Below are 15,000 nucleotides of genomic sequence, written 5' to 3' on the forward strand. Positions count from 1 at the left end.
ACAGTTTGTCTGTTAATGAAAGGAAACTTGGCCATTTCAACTATCATTTTACCGCAAGAATTTTGTAGACATGAAATGCTTCAAGTAGATAAGTAAAATGCTTTTCTACTTTGCTCTTACCCCTAGCCAATGTTGTCGACAGTGGCAAGACTAGTGGGCTGGCCAAAATTAAAAGCACTGTCCGGAACACATTTTCAATAATGGTCGCTACAGTTCACAGTTCAAAAAATTAAAACAACTCCTACCTTTCATACCTCTCCTACCTTTCAGAGTTTTTAACTTGATTAAACGCGATGTTTTCAAACAAAGAAAGAAAAAGGCAACATAGTGATACTTACCTCATCGTACCTCACCACTAAGCACGCAAAAAAAGTACTTTGTTTTCAGTTTTCCCGCCAAAGAAAGACACGGTGACCAGCCTCATTTTCAAGTATTTTCAGAAAGACACTGGGGAGAATAACAAATCCAAGATGGCGGAAGACTATTGTAGGGACACGTGAATGAATGAAGTACTGTAGAAGACTCTTTGCTTCTAAACATGAACAAGGCCTCGGAAGACTGTTACTGAAACGTCTCCGGATCTCATTGACCTTAAAGGAGATGGAAGTTGAACAAGAAAAGGCGCCAGTAAGTATGAACGAACTTTCTTTATTTTTTGTTTCAAGTGCGTCTTAACAACTTTTGCCAGAAGTCTCAAAAAGGCTTGAACAGATTAGCATCAGGCGCGTGTTTTGGGACAGCACCAGTGCTGTTATATTTATTCATGATGTAAAAACAAAACTTTGTGACAAAAACGCGTGAGGTTTTAAAAAAATGTGTAACGAAGGGTCTTTCTGCAGGTACCGGAAAGCATTATGTTTTTGGTCACTTGGGATGAGTCTTCATTTGGAGTTGTTTTGTTTTCTGTCTCTTGTTTCTTTTGTTTTACGCAATTTCTGCTCCGGTACTTGCAGAAGCTGCCGTCACGAATTCGTCTTATTAATTACACCCGCAGATTTCCAGCTAGCGACCTGTTCCATTAAATGAAAGATAAACTTCAATAAATCAACGACTCCTTTTTTCAGAATCTGGTTAAAATACATTCTAAGCCATACATAGCACGATTTCGATTATTCAACGCAGCAACTGCAACTTGTGTAGAGTACAAATACAAATAGAAATTAATACTTAATTGGCCGCTCCCCATAGAGGCTTTTCAGGGCCAATGAAACACAATTAATGAAACAACAGAACAGAATAACAACAACAACTGTTAAGAATCCCAACTGGCCAAAGGCAAACCAGTGCAGCTGGAAAGTTGAGCCAGGAACTACCTGGAACAAATTCAATGAGTGGTCAGAGTGGGTCTTGAACCCAGGATCTCAGGATCTCAGGGCATTAGCACCCTTACTGTATTTCTGGGCCACACTACCTCACTGCTGCTTTTGTCAAAATCAGTATTATTGTTTACTTCACCATTGTTGTTTGAAATCTTTATGCACTTAGCAAGAGGAAAGACAGCAGTTCAAGCTTGAGAAGGACACAGAATTAAGACTTGAAATTCCTGAAGGGAAAGGAAAAGCAGAACTTGTGGTAAGATAGATAAGGGGAAGTACATGTACATGTACATATCACTCTCGATAAAAGTCCTGCGGCAAAAGAAAACTCAAGGCTTGTTCATTGGTTATTTTTCTGTCTCTGTTTTGTAGCTCTGGCATGGCATGACTTTTAGTCCCACCAAAAAACTTGTTAAATATTTTATTCTGCCAAGTTTTCATTTAGTGAAAATCATAGTCATACAGTATTTCAAAGCGTCTGATAGCACATGATCATGGACAAGGTAAACCTCCTTTGTGTACAGTGAGGATACAACTGTGAGGATCCTACTGTAGCTTCACTTGATTTCATATTTCCGCGTTTCAATACATGACTCATTTCATATATAATTTTCATTCATCATGGGAACCCACAAATAACCGGCTCCAAACATCAGTGGCTTCACAGCTCGGTTGGTTAGAGCATCACACCAGCATCACAAGATCATGGGTTCAAACCTAGTAGAAGTCCGGAATTTTTCAGGCTTCTTCACGCAGTTGCTAAAATTGCGTTCATAACTGCAAGGATCATGGCTACACTTCTCTGGAAATAAAGGACTGTTTGCTTTAGCCTTAGAGGTACATTTTGTCATTTTAGTAGATCAACAATTACTGTAGTTATTTTTTTCTTGTGGAGGAGGGGGGGGGGGGGGGAGGTGGTGGTGTTTATATTGGTGCTTTCTCTGGATAAACCGTCAATGTTGGTCTCTGTTTAGCTGCTTCAAGGTCAAGCTGAAGTATTTGGGACTGAGTTGATCAGAAACAAGAGGTTTACATTCATTGCTGGATCAAAGGTTGCAGTGTTTACCTGGCATGGCTGTACTGTAGAAATATCCTTTTAGTCACCATTTCAAGTTATTATAATACAGTGTAAGCTACTTTTAATTATCTGAGAAAACAGGTCTTGAAAGTAAAATATGCATGATATAAAAATAATCATGTAAACAGTTTGAAATGCCTTATAGTGCCACAAACCGCAAGTTTTATTTTTGCTCAGCAAATCGTCTTACTTTCTTGATCACATTACACGGATCCATATTCATTTTCATCAAAGTCGTCCGCCAGGCAAGTACGTCTTCTGATTTGCCCGGACAAATTTTGGGTTGCCCGGGCAAAAATGCAAAAATATAGCAAATGGTCAATAAAATTACTTGTAATTTGATGAGCATTCGTTTTTTATTTTACACACTCGTCAATAATTTTGACTCTGGAGTACCGGTATTTTATTATTTGCACCGTGGGAACCCGATTTACAGTGGTCCATTTCTGCAGCTGCAAAATGTACTTGAATGTAGCTTACAGAGTTACGATTCAAAGACCCAAAGTTTCGACGCTCCTGCTATCAAGATTTTGTGTTTTCCTGTTTGTAAGCAGCATGTTCTGCTCCACTTGTTTTCCTTTTTGCTGGAGGTGGCGACAAACCTTGTAACTACATGTAACCCCAAATTCTCAGCCGAGACCACGAGTCACTCTTTGCTCTTTGTTAACGACTTGCTAAGAACCATGCCAGCGGCTAGATACATGAAAATTGAGCCTGCAATCGTTTGAAGGAAAATACCGCGTGGTGCCCAAACTTGAGATCTCATTGCTGAGAAAAGCTGCATGTTTATTCCTTATTTTCTTGAAGTTTCCATTGAATGAAAAGCGATCGGAACAAAAGTACATTCTATAATATAACATTTGATGTCATTCATAAAAAGATATTTATAATATTTAAAACATCACTCGGGTTTTTAGTCGTCTAGGACGACCGGACGACTTCGAATGTGGATCCCTGACATTATCAAGATAATTATCCAGTTTGCTCAAATTCCCACTTTCCAGCAGCCTTTGAAATGGATGTTGCACAGAGCTACAGTGTGTACATGTCATTTTGTGGGTCACTTTCACTGGGTTAGCAAAAATATGCACCCCCCTGCCCCTCAATGAATGGGCACGGATTTCCAAAAGCATTAGACCCCCCCCCCCCCCTCCCTCCCACCTTGGTTTCCATAAATTCAATTTGTTCAAAATAACAAATTTAAAAATTAAAATTACACTTGAAGTTTAAGCTTAAACCTTATCTTCTTTCGGGACAGAAGAAACTCTGCACTGTTGAAGTTGAAGTCAGACAAACTAAACATGACTGTTATCTTCCAAATTTGGAACTTCAGACCTTCAGTAACATGAATTTTTTTTTTTACCTCCAAGTTCCTGTAGGTCCATTCGCTTTGGTCTGGGTATGCCAAAGCCTGAGAATTTAGCTTGTTTTTTATTATGTTAAACCATCGAATAATGTGTACAGTGTACATGTATACAGTGTATATTGCACTACCTGTCATAAGCTTTTCAATAAAGAAATTAAAGGAACACCGTTATACAAGAAGTGTAAGTTATAAACTCACAATAAGCAAACTTTGTCCTAAAAATAATGCATGTATTGTGACTGATGGGAAATCTTTTGCTTTGATAATCCACTTTCATCTCTAGCAACTACTGAGGGCTCTGACGTGTATGAAATATTTCAATTTTTGTGATTACGAGACTTTAGTATGTCTATGTCTGTCTCTTATTAAAGTTACTACTGTACATGTTAATACCATAACCATTTCCAAATCTCTGGCCCACCCGAATGGTCTTACGTGTCCAAGGAAACCCCTATGGTTATGTACCTCAATCTTCATATGGCCCTGGAACAAATGAGACAAAAAGTGGAAAACACTGAATCAGACATTGGGCCCAGGGTAAGTCAGCACACTACGTTAAGCTCTAAATGCCCGAATCGAGAAACTGGAAACCAGAAACCAGATATCAGAATTATCCAGAATTGGCGAGAGCTACAAGAATTTATTCAGTGGATAAATCACAAGTTGTGTTTTACCGTCTTTCCTTCCTTTGATTATATTCTAGCTATTACCACAGCCTCCAAAATATGAGATTATAAATGGGCTATGTCACATTATTTTAGGGTGTTTAGGGAAAATGTTAAGGTAATGGTAATGTGGAATTCTTTACTGACAAAATTATTGTTACATCACACATGATGATTCTGAGCAAAAGTGACCTTGATACGGCAATTTAAAACAGGCATTTTTGTACTAAGGCAGGTGAAAAAAAATGAGGAAAATGAATTAATCAAGTTTTAAGTTTCCTTTATTATAATGTGGAATGCCTTAGCTTGATAATGCCATTACCATGCTCAAGTCTTAATATCCAGAATAACAAAGTCAGATCCATTTTACAGTTTACATTTCATCAGAGTTAAATACACGAGTGTGGGAATTATAGCAGACCATACAAGGAGTGGGTACATGTAAGTTGTTGTAGTTCTCGTGAATTGTGGATGTTTCTGGTTTCCGGATTCCAACTTTTAGTGCTGCCTGCACACTACCTCATGGTATTTTCATCTCTGCAGATTAATTTGATAAAATCAGGCAAGTGGGCATTTTACAAACTACTGTTCACTCCTTTGTTGTTAACTGTAATTCCAGGTGATGGTTGTTGGCCCAGGAGATGTTGGAAAATCCACCCTCTGTCAATTGATGTTGAATTACGCTGTCAGGATGGGAAGAAGGCCTGTGTTTGTTGATCTTGATGTGGGACAGGTAATGACAATTTAATCTCTTTACTTTTTTTTTCAATTTACATTCTTTACATAATTATATTTACAGTACCACTCAAAAGTAAGTTGACAGTTTCGACTCTATCCTCAAAACTTGATTCTCACGTCTTAAAGGTGAGACAAGATGAGTTTATTTTGAAAACTTGGTCTTCAAAGATATACTGTACGAGTTCCCAATGTGTTCTATCTCTTTACATTCTTTACAGTACATTACATGTATTAAAATAAATTTAAGACACACGACCCAACTTTTCAGACACGTTTCAGCATTACTCATGCCTTCATCAGTTTAATTTAATCTACAAGTAGACATGTACTTTAAAAGCAGTGGGAAGAAAATGGCAGTGTGGTAAAAATGCAGAGTGAAACAGGTTTCCTGGAAAACCAGGATCGGGGATCGAGGATTGATGACAAGCTAAAAGAAAATCAACACAGAAATTATGACAGTGATCCGATACATAGTTTCAATTTAAAATTTGAACTCATTTTACAAGGGTAAATGTCAGTGCATGACTCTTTGAAGTGGCTCTTCTTCGTTTTCCTGCTGATAGTTCCGTAGCCAGCTGCAGTCAGCAACTGGGAAACCACTTGGGCTAGTTGAAGGGCTACCTGACACAACATCTGAATAGTTTCTTTTGGACATCGGCAAATTTCTTTTTCCAATTTTTCAGAAAAGGTAAACTAACGTACCATATTCAATGGCACCAATTATCAAGTGTACTCTTTACTCTTCAGAGTCATGCACTGACATTTACCCTTTAGGGGCAGTTCTGGCACCGTGTAAAATGATTTAAAATTTTAAAGTGAAACTGTGGATCAGATTACATGTATTGTCTTAATTTCTGTGTACACAATAATAATTATTGATTTCCAGACCTGTTGTTGTTCTAGTTTTATTTCAAAGAAAAGAGCTTAGTTTAGCTTGTCATTGATCCTTGATCCTGATCCTCGATCCTCAATCCTCGATCCTGGTTTTCCAGGAAACCAGGCAATCAGTTGATTGGGGGAACAGTGTTGGCTGCAAGGTGTTGAGGGCACAATCTTGTCTTTCCCCAATGTGTTTCCAGTTTGATTCCAGGACTCAGTGTGATATGTGGGTTTTGTACTCGGCTTGGTTTTTTACCTTGTTACTCTGGTTTTCCATCTCAACAAAAACCAAAATTGAAATAATTATTGAATTTACTGCTTTGATTGGATCGGAAGTTTCCCTGATTGGTAGAGCTATAATTGCTTGTAATAAAGTGATGACTTAATACAGTATAATAAAACTGGGGTCCTAATGCAATGCCCTCAAAGTAAAAGAAATATAATTATAGAATAATAATTAGTAATGGCAACAATGGCATTTTTGTAACATGCCCTGAAAATGGCAGAAAGTACACACGTGTAATTTAAAAAACAGAGGCTCCTGGTGAAAGTCTTAACAATGCATGTAATACTTCAAAAACTCTTAAACAATTCTTGAACCTACATGTAAGAGCTCCTACATGTATCAAGACACCGATAGAATGTCATGTGCATGAGCTTTATGCTGTAAACCCGATAAAACACTCCTGATTGCAATTCTTAATAATTTATTCCTTAGTAATACGGCCCGGCTTGTTTTCTTTTTGTATGCTAATATCCTTCTTTCACAATTTGAACCTTTGTTCAGACTCCCGAGGGACATGCTTTCTGCAGAATGTTTTTTAAGCCATTCAGGAAACTCGCAGCACATGTTATTAAACCCAATAAAACAGTACTATTCATTTTTAAGCAGTAAATAAGGTTGCACTAGCTCAGCACGTTTGGATACATATGAGATCAAAAGGGACATTAATTGAGTTATGGACTGTACATTGTACATACTGTATCTTTCAACCACTGGTGCAGTATTTAACTAAACTGTTTGTAAGCTGACACTGTATACTGTAGTTATCACAGAGAAAGTACTTGAAATATATGTACTTTCTCTTTGCTTCTATAGAGTTACACAAGTTTACATTTTTATGCTTTGTTTTCCTAATCAGGGTTATGTTGGAATTCCTGGTACTATGGGTGAGTAGAAAGCCGGGTATCATGCAGGGACCTTTTATTCATATTAAAAAATAATAAAATTAACGTAATACTACATGCGGGGCTTGAAATTAACAAAAAAAACAGTTGGCTGTCCAATGCTGTCACCAAGGTGAACCCTGAGTCATGGGAGGCAGCCGTAGCTGGTCACTGCAACTCAAGCATTAATTTGTCTGGATATTGTGTCAAGAGACCTGACACCAAGAGGGAACAGCTGTAGCCCAATCAGAGGGAATGATAAAGACAAAGTGTGAGAGCAGCTTCTGCACTCTTGCTACCAACAGCACACATTGTATTTAGTTAATGCAGCAACTGGAACAAACACTATCACCTCCGTTTTCCTCTCTCTCCACAAAACCAATATTTGATTTGATTTGATTTGATTTGATTTGAATTGAGTTAATTTCATTAGTGTCCCCAATTAGGTCTCTTGTGCTAAATCCATTGACACTGAATTAAAGTTATTATTATTTGAAAGAATTGGATTTAACAGTCACAGTCGATGCTGCTTGAATACAGCAAACTGACTTTACCGGCACAATCCATTGTCTTTCAAAACAGTACGAGATGATGATCGTGGAGGATTGATATTGACTTAACAAACAAGCCAACAAAGTTATCCAACTAAATTGAATGACTGGATATGAGATGTATAAATAAATTCTATCTTTCATTCAATTGTTGGTTGGTTGAAATAAATGTTTTGTCAGATTAAGCACAAGACTGGAAACTATTTAGTAAAAGGTTCTAGCCATTCCACACTACAATCAAGCTCAAGCAGTTTTGTCGTGATATCTTGTTTAATCTTTGTATTAGTATGCCATCAATTCCACTCAAAACGATGAGAAGAATGTTTTAAAAGTTTCTTCGATGATGATTTTACAATTGTAAGATTTTTCATCTTGATTGGTGGTAAAATGAGACAAAAGTAACCTGCTGAAGATACATGTAGCTTATTAGCTAGCGGTTTTGTCCGGCTACCTTGTCCTTATTGACAGCTCTGTACATGTACAACACATTCACCAGAATGATGTGCATTGTACAAGTATAAGAAATTGTGTGAACTTGCTCATGCATTTCATGATTTATGGGCACAAGTGACTTTTTTTAAAAGTTCTCAAAATTGCACAAGCTGTAGGCAAGTGCAGTTTGAGAACTTTCAAATCATTACAAGTGACCATAAAATAATCATGAAATGCATTACCAAATTCATACGATTTTTTATTTACTGTATTATATACTCAACAAATCAAGTCAATGCTTTGTTTCCATAGCAACTTCCGTATTGCACTCTATAACCTTTTTTGCATTCTGTAACCTATTCATGCATTTGTCATTGACCAATCAGAAATGCATTATTTTTTTGAGTATTTAATAAGAGGAGTTACACTGTACATTATAGTGTCTTGTGTCAGTGAAGAGAATGAGTACATGTGATGTGTTGAAGATTCTGGATGGTACAAAAGAGCTCATAGACTTTCCTGTAAGAAGTAGTTTAATTGTTAGTATCTTCCATTCTTCCCATGAAACAGGTGCATTGTTAATTGAGAGACCTGCAGACATTGAAGAAGGTGACATAAAAATTAGTGAATGTAATTTAATCACTTGCTGCACGTACAACATAAGACTGATTTATGAATGGTAAAGAGCAATTAGTTTAGCTAAATGCTGCGCCTTGGGAAAACATTGAGATTTGCAGGAAACAAAATTAACGGTTTTCCTAAGGACCAGTGATGAAGTAATAACATTCGCGGGTGACAGTGCACTGTTACCCTCTGACTTCATAGATTTTGCAATGTTGCCTGCTTAGGCTTAGAGACTTTTGGCGGGAAACAGTTAGATGTCATGTGACCTCAAAGTAACCAATGAGAGTGTGCACTGTTGGGGGAAAAATTCAGCTATATAACAATAATGATAATTATTACCTGACTTAATCAGGGGTAGAAAGCAGGTCCATAGTCATCAGATTGTCTTGAAGGATGCAATAAGTTTCTTAAATCATTTTCTTTAATCATAGGACCTATGCACTATAGTTACGTGTACATTGTACTAACAGGAACTTAAAATATTTTGATATACTCTTTATAATGGTTCCCTTAGTTTTTATCTTGATGTTAAAGTTTAGGTGTAGTTCAGGTGAATTTAAATCAGACTTTGTGAAGGGCATAAAAGTTATTAATTATTATTATGATTATTACTATTGTGAAAATGCTTCAGGCAAGAGCAGTTCAAGGTTTAGTGGCAGGGGTTTTGTTCAATGTTTTAATTCTGGAAAGCAACCAGTGATAGTACAGTGTAAGTTAACCCTAAGCAAAATTTCTTTCAATCGTAGTTACATTACTGGTACTGTAAGGCTTGTCTTTGAAGATGCACATGTACTGTAGGTACCCATCCCTAAAGCGTGAGATAGTTTACTCACTCAGACCACACACCCAGAAGTAATACCATTATTATTAATCCAAGGATTGCTTAAATTTGTTCTGCTTTATTAATCAACAGGTTTTCCTTTACAAGCCCCACTTGTGTATCATTATGGTCATCTGTCACCTGCGCCCAACGAGAAGCTGTACAACAAAGTGTCAAGTACAATAGCTGAGGTTACAAAACAGAGATTTGAAAAGAACAAAAAAGGTGACTTTACTGGCATCATCTTTATTCGATACATGTGTCAGGGTCTTGATAACAGCAGATGAGAAATAACTTGAAAAAATAAAGCAACATTTTAAAATTTTTACAAGACATGTTTTTACATGCTTATGCCATCTTCAGTTGCAATTGTGAATGAATTGTACAATTTGAATTGAAACCTATTTATAAGAAAAATACAATGGATAAATTGGTACATTTTTTGCATAAAGACTCATGTTTGCAAACATCTTGCATCGTCAAGAGCTTATCAAGACTCTTCCACTGAATGTTTCACGATATTAGACTCAGCCAATTGAACTTTTAAAATTAAAATCAAATGAAACAAACCTACTCTTAACTAACAGCTACAACATGTTGGCCTGTCTCTTTCAGTTTAGTCTCATTGGTTATTCAGTTTTAAATTAAAAAGTTTAACGTTTTTTCAGTTTCTCTTTTTTTAAGGGCTTTGTTGGGACAATAAGTATCTAAGTATCTTAACTGATCAATTAAATTTATTTAGTATTTGTAAGTATGCAAATAATGTATCAATTTATCCATTGTATTTTTCTTATAAATAGGACAGTTTACATTCAAATTGTACAACTCCTTCACAACTGAAAGTCACTTTGCTTTTGTCCATTTCCTAGGAGGTGATTAGTTCTTGCTATTCACCTTCAAGCTAATCAGAATGCGTGGATTAAGCACTATAGTAGTAGTATCCAACGCTTTCAAGTGGTATACCGTGGAATATCCCATGAGTCACAGGTATTTTCTTGGTATACACTCGAGCCTTTAGGCGAGAGTGTGTATACCAAGAAAATACTATTCTATACCATGCCATAAAAAATACAGTGGCCAGCAATGCACAATGGGAAGGTTGGGTGTGATACTGTTGAATTGCACTGATCGATAGGAAGTTGCGGTGGAATACTGATGAATATACAGCGGCTTTCCTGCATTCTGATTGGCTGTATTTCTATGGCATGGTATAAAATACTAAGAGTATTTATTATACAATCAAGTTAATTAATTTTGAACAATGATGTGACTTTTTTAACTGTATTTTGCAACTTGCAGCACGTGTAAGTGGCTGTATTATCAATACCTGTGGATGGGTGACTGGAACTGGTTACAGAATCCTGGTTCATGCAGCTGAGGCATTTGAAGGTAAGCAAACTTAACAATAGCCTAAGAGGACGTGATTTTTGTTTACCTTTGTTCTTAAGACTTTTTTTTGGCCATGTTCTTGTGGATTGTGTTGCTGGCAAGGCGTTTTATGAGAGAAAAAAAGGGCCATAATTACTTTTTACGATCAAATTCTCAATCTAATATGTACACCATCAGTGATGCTAAAAGTAGAGGTGAGGTAGTGTCCCCTCTTGAACACCTGCGCATAAATTGAATGGTTACTTATGCCCTTTTTCCCACCAGCCCTAAGCTGTACTATAATAATAATAATAATAATAATAGTTATGGGCACTGGGGTAGAACAGGTTGGTGCCTTAGCCTACCATAGGAATATGGACGCTCCCGCCCACCAGAGTCTTGGGTGGCACCTTTGGCAAGTGACAACAACCCAAAAGCTACCTGTGTTAGGGTTACAACAGCCTCATTTGATGAGAGAATGTCAAATATTGAATTTCATGCTAACGACGTCAACGGGATACAAACTGACAAAGGACATGAAGCCCATGAACCACCTACTATTCATGGATGATCTGAAGATGTACGGAGCTAGCAAAGATCAACTAGACTCACTTGTTCTTGTTGTAAGGATCTTCTCGCAAGACATTAAGATGTCGTTTGGGCTGGACAAGTGTGCTGTCCTGGAAATGAGAAGGGGAAGACAAGTTGGCAGTGGCGGAATAGAACCACCCGACGACCAGCATATCGGGGAAATAGAGGAGGAAGGCTGCAAATACCTTGGAATCTTACAGTTGGACCAGACTCTCAACACCAAGATTAAAGGCAAAATAACATCAGAAGAGTCAAGAAGTTGTGTAGATCAAACCTCAATGGAGAAAATTTGATTGATGGCATCAATACCTGGGCTTTAGGTGTAGTACGCTACAGTGCGGGGATTGTGGACAGGACAATGGAGGAGGTAGCCAACATGGATAGAAGAACTAGGAAGATCTTGGCAATGAATGGCTGTCTGCACACCAGGAGTAATGTTGCGAGGCTGTACCTGCCGAGAAAGGAAGAGGACTGATCGGCATCGAGGAGTGTGTAAGAAGAGAGAGAACCCAGTAGAACACCCGACAACTGGAGAGAATCGAATAATAATAATAATAATAATAATAATAATAATAATAATAATGATAATAATAATAATAATAATAATAATGATGATGATGATAGGGAACTGTCAGCGAATAAGCCTGATATAATGATCAAAGACCATGCTGACCGATGTTGCAAACTTATAGATGTATCAATACCAGCTGACAGAAATACCTCAACAAAAGTCATTGAAAAACTTTTAAAGTACAAAGATCTCGAGATCGAAATCGCGAGGATGTGGGGAATGAGAACAGAGACTGTGCCGGTTATTGTTGGTGCGCTGGGACTTATTAGAGAGGGAATGGACCAGAACTTAGGAAAAATCCCTGGAACCAGCAACATTAATGAGCTGCAAAAGATCGTCCTCCTAGGAACGGCGCACAAACTGAGAAGGTTTCTGTCCATCAAATAAAAAAGTCCCCTGGTACCTCAGGACCAAGGATTGGCCCAGGTTCAAGGAGACTGAAAGAAGCAATTAATAGCACTGTAAACAATAATAATAATAATAATAATAATAATAATAATAATAATAATAATAACTTTATTATCTGATCTTGGCTATAAGAAGTACATCAAATTTACAATTAAAAGTACATGTAACTAACTTTATAAACTATTATACATTTAAGTCTTGCCTTGCTCTGAATAAAAGGGTTAATAACTCCGTTCATAACTCTATTCTACTTTACGAAGTCTTGCCCCGCGATGAATGAATGATTGATGCGCAGTACAGGCACTTTCACTCGTTGAGCTCAAAGGGAGTATGAAGGCGTTATGTCAATAATGCATGGGTGATCGTCTGCCGCTAAAAAGCTGTTAAATGCCTGCACTGTGTGTTTGTCCCGTCTTCCATCAAGAGGCTGTAAAGCGTCTCTAGAGAGGCCAGGGATGTCCATTGCACGATTTTGAATCCGTTGCAAGTCGTCGGCCAAGTACTTGGGAAGATCACCCCAAATGGGGAAAGCGTACTCCAGAAGTGGGCGTATCTTGGTGATGTATGTAGTTAATCCCATTTCAGTAGGCAGGTTAGCTTTACGGCACACGCGCAAATTGTAGAGCCGCTTGTTTGCTCTAGCTACAATACCATTGAATGATATGTACATTCCACTTTAAGTCCCTCTGAACATGTACTCCCAGTAACTTAAACACCTCTTCTCTCTCTAATACTTCGTTTCCGATACTAATAAGACTAGGGGCTTGAGACTGCTGAGTTTTTCGAAAACTTATCCACATTTCTTTGGTCTTTTGTACATTAATTTCCATTTGGTTCGGGTCAGGTCATGTCACCAAATTACCTATGACCAGGTTCTTGCCTCAATATAAATGGCTTCAGTTCCACTGAAAGGTGAAGCCTGTAAACACTAATGTGAATGGAATCCATGTTCCGTTAGATTAGAAAGCCATAGCCTACTTGTACTTGTACGAGTGGTTAATGGCAATGATTGAGGCTTTTCAAAATTATTCAACAAGATATCTTAGCAGCATAAAAGGAACCTATGTCCCTCTAACAATTTATTCAACTTTCTCTTGGATTTCTGATTTTTAAGAGTATACTTTTAATATCCTTTTTAATTTGAGGTATTACTAAACTTACGTTTGGTGAAATTACTACGTTTTCAGATATTTCAAGTCAGAAGCTGTCTTTTTCATTGCAATCAGTTTTATTAAATCAGTATTATTTAGTTCTTGGCTCCCATTTCTGAAATAAGTAGAAATTGCATTTCACTCTACACTATGATGTAGGCTTGTGTGCCATGTTGCCTGGTTTTCATCAGTAACTGTTATCATGCTTTTGTTTGTTTTCTAGTTAATGTAATAGTTGTCCTTGATCAAGAAAGAGTTTACAATGATCTCAAGAAACAGTTCGGCAACAAAGTGCAGATAGTACATCTGCCAAAGTCAGGAGGGGTAAGAGCGGGTCAATATGACGTAATATTCAAAGAAAGGACCATGGCGTTTGGATGAGTAAAATCAGAAGCACGTGACGTTGAAGCGTGTAACCTGCAACTCTTTTCCTTGGAACAAAGCTGGGAATTTTAGGACACCAACTTTATGCCCAAATATGGACAAAAATAAGATGGAAGCTGCACGCGCGGGAAAATGCACGGGCTACCTTACATCCAAATAAGGAAATTTTTAAACTAAAAAAAACCCCAGCTCTGAACCAAATTTAAACGCTTCAAGGTCATGAGCTTCTGGTAAAATTGATAACAAACACTTGCAAGCACAATTGATTATTTGTAATCATTTAAATTTTTGTCACATGTAATAGTATCAAAATACCGTGTAGGAAAGTAGGAAAAAAAAGTCACACATTACAGATCGATTGCAAGCTACAAAAGCATAGATCAGAAATAGTAATAAAGGTGGAATTTGAACACCTGACCCTCCGAGATCTAACAGGATGCTCAAACCACTGAGATACTGGAGAATACGGTGAGCCAGGATTATGTGTAGGCTTTGATTAGCACTGCATCTCAGGGCGCTTTCCATTTGACAAAACTGAGCGACCAGACCAGGCATTTGGAAGGACTAACTCTACAACTCCTTCCACTTAACACACTTCGAGGATGATATATACTCCCCGTAAGAATGCGAGGGATTATCATGCAAGTGTTCCTTCAAATTGTTGCATTTTCTTTGCACACTGATGGGTATGACTGGCCCGTTCTGAGAAAGGGAAAGCGCCCTACACTCACACACTCAAATTATTGCAGTAATGGCTTCACTGCACCACACAGTTGCAGTAATATCAGGTATAAGTGATGAATGAGCTATGCTCCTTTTCAATAGTCCTTGGATAAACAGAGGTAATACATGATTTCTACTTAATTCACAATACGTTTCTGCAGGTGGTGG

General features: G+C 37.6%; 1 protein-coding gene across 1 annotated transcript in view; it reads left to right on the top strand.

Annotated features, from left to right (window-relative positions):
* The first annotated feature begins 464 nt into the window (after positions 1 to 464).
* Positions 465 to 15,000, top strand: part of LOC138013401 (protein CLP1 homolog) — a 21,792-nt gene continuing 7,256 nt past the window's right edge. Inside the window, exons 1-11 of the mRNA XM_068860471.1 lie at positions 465 to 627; positions 1,486 to 1,572; positions 2,291 to 2,402; positions 4,167 to 4,297; positions 5,045 to 5,158; positions 7,185 to 7,212; positions 8,763 to 8,801; positions 9,730 to 9,861; positions 10,936 to 11,025; positions 13,949 to 14,049; positions 14,994 to 15,000. The exon at positions 14,994 to 15,000 is cut by the window's right edge and continues 132 nt beyond it. Coding sequence (XP_068716572.1) covers positions 505 to 627; positions 1,486 to 1,572; positions 2,291 to 2,402; positions 4,167 to 4,297; positions 5,045 to 5,158; positions 7,185 to 7,212; positions 8,763 to 8,801; positions 9,730 to 9,861; positions 10,936 to 11,025; positions 13,949 to 14,049; positions 14,994 to 15,000 — 964 coding nt within the window. The 5' untranslated portion in view covers positions 465 to 504. The remainder of the gene's footprint in view (positions 628 to 1,485; positions 1,573 to 2,290; positions 2,403 to 4,166; positions 4,298 to 5,044; positions 5,159 to 7,184; positions 7,213 to 8,762; positions 8,802 to 9,729; positions 9,862 to 10,935; positions 11,026 to 13,948; positions 14,050 to 14,993) is intronic.

Source organism: Montipora foliosa, chromosome 8, assembly GCF_036669935.1.
Source record: "Montipora foliosa isolate CH-2021 chromosome 8, ASM3666993v2, whole genome shotgun sequence".
Taxonomy (NCBI): Eukaryota; Metazoa; Cnidaria; class Anthozoa; order Scleractinia; family Acroporidae; genus Montipora; species Montipora foliosa.